At 41.5% G+C, this 9,822-nt stretch overlaps 1 protein-coding gene across 1 annotated transcript; it reads right to left on the bottom strand.

Annotated features, from left to right (window-relative positions):
• Nucleotides 1-941: 941 nt before the first annotated feature.
• Nucleotides 942-9,388, bottom strand: CNDP1 (carnosine dipeptidase 1 (metallopeptidase M20 family); the record flags this gene model as incomplete). The annotated part of the gene is made up of 8 exons (XM_010157678.1): nucleotides 942-1,050; nucleotides 2,227-2,374; nucleotides 2,756-2,897; nucleotides 3,087-3,251; nucleotides 4,682-4,842; nucleotides 5,391-5,475; nucleotides 6,880-7,080; nucleotides 9,300-9,388. Coding segments are annotated over 8 exons (1,100 nt in total), but the record flags the coding sequence as incomplete, so codon positions are not given.
• Between the last annotated feature and the right edge of the window lie 434 nt (nucleotides 9,389-9,822).

Genomic DNA, 9,822 nt, shown 5'->3' with positions numbered 1-9,822 from the left:
AGCAGGAGTCAAAATCAGGCTTCTTTGGAGTACTGTTACTGGAAAGGAGAGCCGTAACTACGTGAGTAAGCCTCATCTTCCACTTTCACAGGCTAAGCAGATGGTGACCTGATTAGTTCTTAGTCTCAGGAGGCTGCTCATCTCCCTGTGCCCTCAGCTCCTATTGTCAGCATCTTATTATTTCACTCATTCTTCATGATTTTAGCTGACTACATTTTTTAGTCTTCTATTTTGAGACATGAAGGAAAGATTACGTAGTGACTCTTAAAATGTGCTCACAGCACAGTAAGAGGAGATTTGGATTAAATGGCGGGGGAAAAGGCAGAATCCAGACCTGGAAATGTTTATTTACCTACTGCGGTTCTATTAACCTTAGGGATTATTCCCACAGACCAATGTCCATGGGCAAGTCTTTGCACCAAATTCAGCAAGCTAGTTGTATTGCCTTTCCTATTTACAGCCTTCCGTGAAGGGCAGGGAAGATGTTAGCTTGACAGCGGTTCTTTCTTCAAACAATCACATAACGAAATCTGCTATACAGTTAGGAGGAAACTAGCATTGGGTACTGCTCATATTCAGAAACCACAGCACGAGCTAGGCAGCATGAACATGGCGATAACGCAAAACAGAAATAAAGTAGCTTTAATAACATAAATGTAAAAATTCCCTTTGCCCTGAATTTTAAAAACTGAAGTGTAACGTATTCCACTCAGCAAGAATTAATTATCTCTAACCCTATTTTGTAGCATTAGGGGATAAGATGACTTGATGGACAGGATCACAAATGCATGCCATTTAGCAGTATGTCAAGTAAGCACATGGCATTTTTTTTTTTACCAATCCAGACCCACTAAATATGTGATTTATACTTTTTTTTCCAGGTCAAGAAGTTAGAAAGCTTAAGACCAAAAAAAGTGCTTTGCTGATTTTCTTGTGAGGGGCTAGCAGTTGTTCGGCTCCGTGTTGGAAGTTTTGTGTGTGTGCCGATGTAACTTTGATATCTCCAGGAAAAAGGCTGCAAACGCTTTGGTTCCTTCAATGTAGTTGTGTCTGTGAAAGAAGGAAAGAGAGAATGAAGCCCTGTTCTGCTGTCCAAATTAGTGACACAGTCCAGTGAAGTTCTCAGTATCTTCAGAGAAATTGGCAAGATTGGCCACTGAAGAGAACCTACACAAACAACCCTCCTTATTACAAGAATCACTGCTTCATTAATGACAAATTTTGCATGTGAAATCGCCCTCTGTCTTGTAACGTGACTTATTCTGGTTCAGGAGAGGGGTAAGAAGAAAACCAGCTCTCCAAGGATGAGAAAAGGATTGCTGCGTTTCAGCTCTCTGTTCACGCCCACTGGGATGGCAAATCTCAGTCACAAACACGACTGACCCAGCCAAAATACACGGTCGGAGAGGGGACTTCATTTTTCTGTCCTGTGCAAAAGGCACAGATCTGGCTTCCTTTCACTCAGGTACACTGCAAAGAACAGCAGGAAGAAACAGCTTCCCAAAAAAGGGACCAAGTGCACAGAAATCCTGGACATCCTGCCATTGGCATTCCCCTGATGGATTCACTGAGAGCTTTTTCCAGTGTTCTGTCCCCTAATTACTATTGTCTGCAGCCACGAGGGTTGAGGCTGTGCTGAGGGGAAACAAAAAATGATGAGTTGTGAGTTACTAAACTCGATGTGACACGACTCAGAAGCTGCACAAATGGTCAGGCAGCACATTGAACAGCATCTTACCATGGCTCCTCAAAGAATGAGCACAGGTGCGGAGGTTATGCTTATTTTGATATAATTACACTAGCTTTGGTCCCTATAACAGAAATGCACCTTTACATCCATTTATACTGAAAAACCATCTCAATCCTATGTAACCATTAGCCTGCGTACATCCGACCGGCGTATTTAGACATGGATGCTGTGATGGAAGAGTGCCCGCCTGCATCGTTGCCTGTTAGAGCAGAGGCACGTTTCACCGGCAGCGCAATGGAAATGGCTAATGTCTGCCACTTCAAGACCGAGGAAACGCTTCACGAGTAGTATGTCGGGGAAGCGACAGACTGATTTTTGTTTTCTGCTCAGCACAGCAAAAAGTTTGCCAGAGACAGCAGTTTGGGACTGTCCAATGGCGAGCAAAGCTTCCCCTCTGGCAGTGCTTATGAGTGTGTACCCAGGGATTTTGGGTCTCCCCCCTTCTCTTATAGCATAAAATGACCAATAAAAGAAACCTGCTAATCTTCTCGTTCTGGGAGTGCTCCCCATCATCAGCTGCTCCGATTGGAAACATCACCACGCTTTTCTGTGTTATAGTCTGAAACATTCTGGCAACAGGGATTGTTGAGCCATCCCGAATAAAGTCTGGATCTTCTCCAAAAACTGAAAGGCATGGAAGGAAGGAATTCACTATTGAGGGAAATAAAGGTGCTTTCTTCTGCTACCAAATATTGGCTATCTGCTCAAACCTCAAGAGGTTTGAGCGTGTAGCCAACTAATTTCATGAATCGGTTGGACCCCCAAAACCTCTGGCTTTGTATTAGTACTCGAAAGAACGACATGAGGTCTTCTGGCTACTCCTGTCAAGCACCCCGCAGTTCAACAAGGTGTGGAGGAAGATGTGGTTCCATCAAAACCGATGAGATGCACAGGGGGTCAGTGACTGGAACACCAAACTTGGAAATGCCTTTTGCTCTATGGACAAGCACAGTTCCCCCGCACACTTGCAGGCACATTAAGAACTGGAAAAAAGAAGGAACACACCTGTTTTTATTGCCCTTCTTGCAGCTTTATAGAGTGGATCATTAACATCAGTGAGCCAAGGCTTTGCACCCAGAGGCATAGACACTTTCAGCTTGTTTGGGCTGTTCCTTTTGGAAAAGACACCCTCCAAGTACTCCACCACCTGCAGGGAAAGCGCATTGCAGTCAGAAGTGCTCAGCTTCTTGCAGCTCGAGCTCACACCCACATTCGCACCTCTGCTCTCGGGTAAGTGCCAGAAACATTCAGTTTACTTCCTCGGGTGTAAATCTGAGAGGCGCTAAGAGGGATGTAGTTTGCACGGTAGAGGCCAAAGAAAAGGTTTGCCTCTTACCTGTTGTTTCACAACCGAAAGGTCCATGTGGGGGACCTGGCGGATTGAGAATTTGCCAATCACTTTTGCTGGAATGACAGTTTTAATTCCCGGTTCATGGAAAGCTCCTTCAATCCCATGAATGGAGAGAGAAGGGTAACGCCACAGGTGTAGAAGTATTTCTTCCTGTAAAAAAAAACAACAACAACAACAACAAAAAACCCAAACCAACATTGAAAATACAAGGGAGCCATTCACAATTGATATAAATTGATGTGAAGAAACTAGCTTTTTCCAGCCTAAAACTTCTATTTGGAGACCACTGTGTTTTAAAGAGGTTTGATTTGTCATTTAAATGCACGCTCATATCTATTCTTTTTTAAAAATACTATTTCTTTCAGTCAACGTTTTTTTACCTTTATAAATATTTGGATGAGAACAGCCTTTCATGCACAGCAATGAAAGTGGAGCATTATTTTAAAATGGTAAAGTTTTCTAGTGCAAATTAAAATCAGAACTTCTGATCTGGCCATCTGTTGATCTCAGAGCTTCCCACAGGAGAAACCTGTGACCAGTTCAGCCAGGCCAGTCCCAGAGAATACCAGGCAAGAAATTCTACTAATGAGCAGTTAAATAATACAAGAGGGTAAGATGATAATGTTCAGCAACCATGTTATCTGGATAAGAAGATAAAAAGGTTTAAAAAAAATAAAGCACAAAAAAGAAAATGTTTGTTCTGAGGAAAAAAAGATAAATATATAAATGATCAATTGGTCTCCATGCAGAACCCCAGGGTGCTGCTCCTTTCCTTCTACTCCAGCTTTATGAGACCAGACCTTTATGTACACATAGAATTTGCACCACTTGATCCTCATATAGATACAACATCAAGCCTTATTTAGTGTAGTTACATTATATTTCTGTATTACTTATTATTACAGTCTAGCTTAGGCTAAGTCAGAAGCTTTCTCATGGAAATAAAATCATCCACGTTAGAGCTTATACCAGTATAATTATGTTAGTAATTAAAAAAAAACCAAATCACCTCTCTCCTTTTTCCAAGCTGCCACTCTTGTGCAGAGAGATTTTTCTAAGCCAGCCCTTACCTGCTGGGTTTTATTTAGAATATGATTTTTAAATGCTGGCAAAGAGAGGCTTATAGCTTTGGGTGCTTTTTTGGCATGCTCAGCAGACATCAAAATCTGAATTAAACAAATAAAACATGCCAGAAACATCAGCCTAAAGCTGCCTCCCATTTTTAAGAGCTGAATACAGCTTCTTTCCTACTATGTAACCTCTATGCAGGGGGTTTAATGCTTATTTTGTTTGGCTGGTTACGGATGGGAGGAGAGGAGGGGTAGTGCAAGGAACAGGGAGCACTACTGTTAGTTTTGCATTATTCCTTTGCATTGATTATTCATATTTCAGATCACTTTCCCCAGATGCAGTAGCTCACATTTTCAGCAGATTAATTTTATTTACCTTTTAATGCTCTGTGCATTGTATTTTGAGTTTGCCATTGACTGAAAAATATCTCAGTTAGTCTTGATACATAAATGCTACAAATGGGTGATTCAAATTCTTTCTGATGAACATTTACGCAGATTTTATGTTACCTTGCTGTCATAGAGGAATTTTTTCACACCGGTATTATTTTTATGTTCTTCTAGGTCAAATTCAATCGATTCATACAATTTCTTCTCCTCCTCCGTTAGGGCAGCGACGCTGTCATAGATTCCAGGGATCTGGATGCGACCTGTAGGATCTACCAGGCTGTCTGCAAAATAAGGCATCGGTACAAGTGGGACATATTTCTTCCACTTGGCAATCACAACACCTTTTCCCTTCTACCCAACTCTTTACCCCACAAGTAAGCTTAACAACTGTTTGCATCCGTCAAGTTGTGGCACCTAACGGTGTATTTTTTGCATATTTTAAGAAAACCACTGAGCTGCTGTTGTTGTGCAGTGTGTGGTGGGTCAGGCCAGCTGCTGACACGAAAACATCATCCTACTGAGATGCAAGTTGGCACTCTGAAGTCAGGTTTCACTACCTGAGTATGTATTCAGGTTGCCAACAATCCTTAAAGATTCTTGATTGGCATCTGAGTGGCAACGGCTTAGCAGGCACATGTCTGAGGTCCTGGCCTTACCAGGAACATTTCCCTCCTCAGCTGCTACCACCTTAACTACGCTGAGATTTGGAAACCTGGGAGCCTGGCTTCAGTTAGACTTGCCTTACTCAACTCAATTAAACTGATCTTCGTTAGACTGATTGCTTGGTGTTGTTCCCCAGTTACTCCTGAGCAATGATGCGTGTTATTACCCAGCAGAGCTATCAGGTCTGTCAGCGGCTCGTGAACGATGCCTCCAAAAGTCCCAGAGTGAAGGTCCTTCCCGCCACATTCAACCTGTACCAAAAACACTGGTTACATATAAACACTCCCTACCTTGTTCTGCTGCGAGCGTTTGTTTTCCACAGCAAATGGTGTCTCCAGTATTTTAAACGGGGTCACAAATTAATAGAAAATGATTATGTGTTTCTGTCTATAAAGTGGAAAACATCATGTCAGGAACAATCTGCTTCGGTGAAGAGAAGATCGGGCTCTGTTATTAACCACTAGAGAGAGAAATTCAGCGGTCTATAGCTCTTACAGGTGCTTGAGAGCAAGGGTCCCACCACATTCCCTCCTTTCCTTCAGTAAGATTAAATACATACGCGAAGCACTTGCATATTACTGTTTCTAATACTGGAGAATAAATTCTTCATGTTCTCTATCCTTTTTAATTTAATGCAAAATCTTCATAACAAAAGGCAAGAAAGAGCCTTACTTGTTTTGCATTAAGAAAATATACGTCCAACCGTAACTCCAGATTGCAACAAATAAGAATTTAGAGGTCTCTCAAGTTGCCTGGCTTTAGAATAGAGAAGGACATTTGGTTTATTGAATGGGTTCTTTTTCCAGATGCATTTTCATATGCAGGGTCATCATAAACTATTTTCCTGCAACGAACTTGTTTGTTCTTCTCAAAATCTCATTACAGCCAACTGTCTGGTAGCAGGCAGAGATCACTTTTGAAGTTTTAATACCATCATTTTTCTTAACCAAGACTGTGGAGACTTGAATCAAGGCTGCCACGGCTCTTTTCGTTAAAAAAAAATTTCATTCTTTTTCAGACATAAAGGTTAATGCAGATTTTTCTTTAGTTCTCTAGTTCTTTAATCTTCTCTCTGAATTCCTTTTATGCTTCATCAGGAAGTTTCCAGATCAGAAATTTCTGCTCTTCATTTCACAGTAGCTCACACTGGCTGCTAAATATACTGCAGTGCACTATTATTTGCTTCTGCCAATGGTTACAAAAATCCTGTGGCACTTAAACCCAGGGATCCAACTGAATTGTGTCCCTTTAGGCAGATGCATTGCGCTAAGCAGTATCTGCTGCAGAGGGGCAGAGCAGCAGAAGAAATGGTTTTGGAGGGAGAGAGTCGGGGGGTACAGGGATGATGCTGCAAGAGAACGGAGTTGATGTGTGGAGGGGGCAATGAGGAAGGAGTGGGGTAGTAATGGGACAGGAAGGGGATCAAGGAGAGAGCTTAAGGGGAGGAATGATGGTCAAAGTTAATGACAGTAAATAAGGCTAACAAATGAAATGAGGAGGGAAATCTGCACAAGAAAAGGATACAGAAGAAAGGTCTGAATGTGTAAATATTAAGCTTGGTCTCAGTCTTCCTCTGCATGCAGACATAGATGTGATTACAGGTTCATCACTGCTCACCAGTCAGGGGCCCACTGAAATGAGCCCGTGTCCTTTACCTCCACAAAGAAGCAGGCATTTCCCCGACTCCCGTAAGTAAGAGCAGGCTTCTTGTTGCTGAGCCAGAGGTTGTCCGAAATCACAATATAATCAACATCAGAGAAAAAGCACTGGTTTTCTTCTTCAAGTAACTTTTCTAGCCCCAAGGACCCTGCTTCTTCCATGCCTTCAATTACAAACTTGAAGTTTACTGGCATAGCCTAAATGAACAAGAGAAGTCTGGGTAACGGACAAGCATTTTCAAAAATAATTAAAAAACCCACCCAAAACCCAAACCAAAACCAACACCCAACTTTAAAATCAAAAGCAGACTGGCTTGCAGTACACCTTGTGTTACAAAAAGAAAGACATGGAATATATAGCTTGCTTCAGTAGAAAGGATAGTGATAAATATACACATACATTTTCCCAAAAAAACTTGTTTTTCCTTATATTTTTATCTACTTTTCATTTTTTAAGGAGAGTGGGTTTTTTTTATTTTTCCCTTCTTTATGTTTTCAGAAGACTTGCTGGTCTGTCTGTAAATGGTCTTTCTCTCAGTACTCTGAAGTATTCTAATAGCTTTGGAAAGTCTGTGTAATAACAGTTGCATTGTCACAGAAAATTTCCTGCCTCTCATATTCCCATATTCTCATTGCTCATGCAGGAACCACTGGCAGTGGCCCACTGCTGCGGTTTTCCCAACATGTTATCCATCGCCAGAGTTAGTCACACGGCAGTAAATTTGCTACTGGTGATTCTGCTGTAATTGTCCTTCTAGCACTCATGAATCCGTATGCCTGCTAGCTCATAAGGATGCATTTCCAAGGGTAATTAAGAGAACCTTTATTATGTAATAGTGAGAGTTAGAAATGCTGACCTGTCCCATAGGAGAAATAAATTTGATCTTAGCTTCCCATTCCAATTCTTTTTCTCATTACGGGTTTTAAGATGTCTTCTGTGTGGATTCAACGCTCAGATTAAACCCAGCAACAAATGTGTCGAATTAAATGAAACTCTGTTATGGATGGGTTCACCAATGTTTCATCAAATGGCCACAAAAAAAAATTAGAAACAAACTGTTAATGAATATTGTCTGATGGTCTGTGCTGTTTTCTAGGGAAAGGCTTCAAATGACAAAGATTTCTTTTTGCTCGCTTGTTAAAGTACCGTAATATCTATTGGTGATTCAAAAAAAAAAGGAAAGATGCTGAAAGACAGCCCCATAGCCACTAAAAATAGCTAATTTGCAGGAAAGTAGCAATGGGTGTGTTTGCTAGCAGTTAGGGACACTGAGGGCAAACCAGTACTACTAATGCAAGAAAAACAGCAGCTTTTCCAGAAGGTTCAAAGAGGACTTTAAAAGTTAAGACTTAGGCTGAATTTGTGCCACAGTGTCATAACAGAGGCACAGCACTGTTAACATAACGCATTGTGCCAGTGCACCCAAAAGGATGCTCGCTAACCAAGTCTGAAGCTTAGACTGTATGATGGTTTAGCTATGCACTGGGGATACAACTAGCCCAAAATTATTAAATATCCAGACTGATTCAAAGATAAGTATGTTGGTCACTGTAGTAATTCAGGAAAAAGTTTGATTCTTAGAGATACATCAGTCTCTAAGCGAGTATATTTGTACTTGATTAGTGCACCCATTCAAACATTAACTTTTCTAAATCTGATAGATTGTTGAAAGAACAGGCCGTTACGTATGAGCATTTTTTGATAATTGTTCTCTTCATGCATCCACGTAAATTGAAGGTAACTTGTAAGGAGACAAACCCAAAGATCAGCAGAATGTAACAGTAGAGATGAATCTTCATGTACAACCTGTGCTCTATGTTATTTTACCATTTTAAAAGCTCTCAAGAGCATAGGGTATCAAAGCTTTTTAATATATGTAATATATATTGAATGCTCCTCCCAAGGCATTGACAGCAATCCCGTATTCACATCACGTACAGACCGTTCAAAGTAGAAATCATAGAATCACAGAATGGTTTGGGTTGGAAGGGACCTTAAAGACCATCTAGTTCCAACCCCCCTGCCATGGGCAGGGACGCCTTCCACTAGACCAGGTTGCTCAAAGCCTCATCCAGCCTGGCCTTGAACACTCCCAGGGATGGGGCATCCATAGCTTCTCTGGGCAACCTGTTCCAGTGCCTCACCACCCTCTCCATGAAGAACTTCTTCCTGATATCTAATCTAAACCTCCCCCCTTTCAATTTAAACCCATTACCCCTTGTCCTGTGCACAAGGACAGATTCTTACTGAACTGGGACCAGTGCCCTGGATATAGCATTAGACATAAGCTGGTATTTCAAAATGCATGTAGTCTGTTGGGACAGAGACTGATCGTCTGACTCACACGAGGGTAAAGGCATCCCTCCAGAGAGAAGTGCTGTAACAACAGCCGTAATAATTCTTCATGGATACCTACTAATTTCAAGGCTCTAAATGTTTCCACAGCATTTATCCAAGCTAAGACAGGTCCTTTATTATCAGTTGCTCCACGCCCATACAGATTTCCTTAAAAAGAAAAGAAGAAGGTATTTAGGCAATCTTTGAAACTTCAGTCATCACTTCAATGTAATCAGCAAAATCCTCTTGCCACAGAAGCTGTAGAGGTGTGTCAACTGAAGCACCAAAAGGATCAGGATTTCATTGACTTGCTTTAAATAAGCTGATGGGTGTTTCCCAGCAGGCTGGGACCCTTTTTTACCATCCCTTTCATACACACCATATTGTGGTGTCTGCTGTTTACTTTTGTTCTTAGATGTTTGTTCACACCAGACATGCTTGGAGAGTTTGCACAATATGCAGCTTCTGTGCATGTCAGCCAACCCAGGCCACGAGCAGCAAAACCTCCACAGACAGATACTATTGTCAAAGTACAAAGCTACAAGTCTAGGTACAGAAGGTTTTTTTAAAGCATTTGTCTGTTGTGCTGGATTCAGCCAGGA

Source organism: Eurypyga helias, unplaced genomic scaffold (assembly GCF_000690775.1).
Source record: "Eurypyga helias isolate BGI_N326 unplaced genomic scaffold, ASM69077v1 scaffold30478, whole genome shotgun sequence".
NCBI lineage: Eukaryota > Metazoa > Chordata > Aves > Eurypygiformes > Eurypygidae > Eurypyga > Eurypyga helias.
Note: the sequence above shows the minus strand (reverse complement) of the source record. Positions and strands in the feature narration are given on the sequence as shown.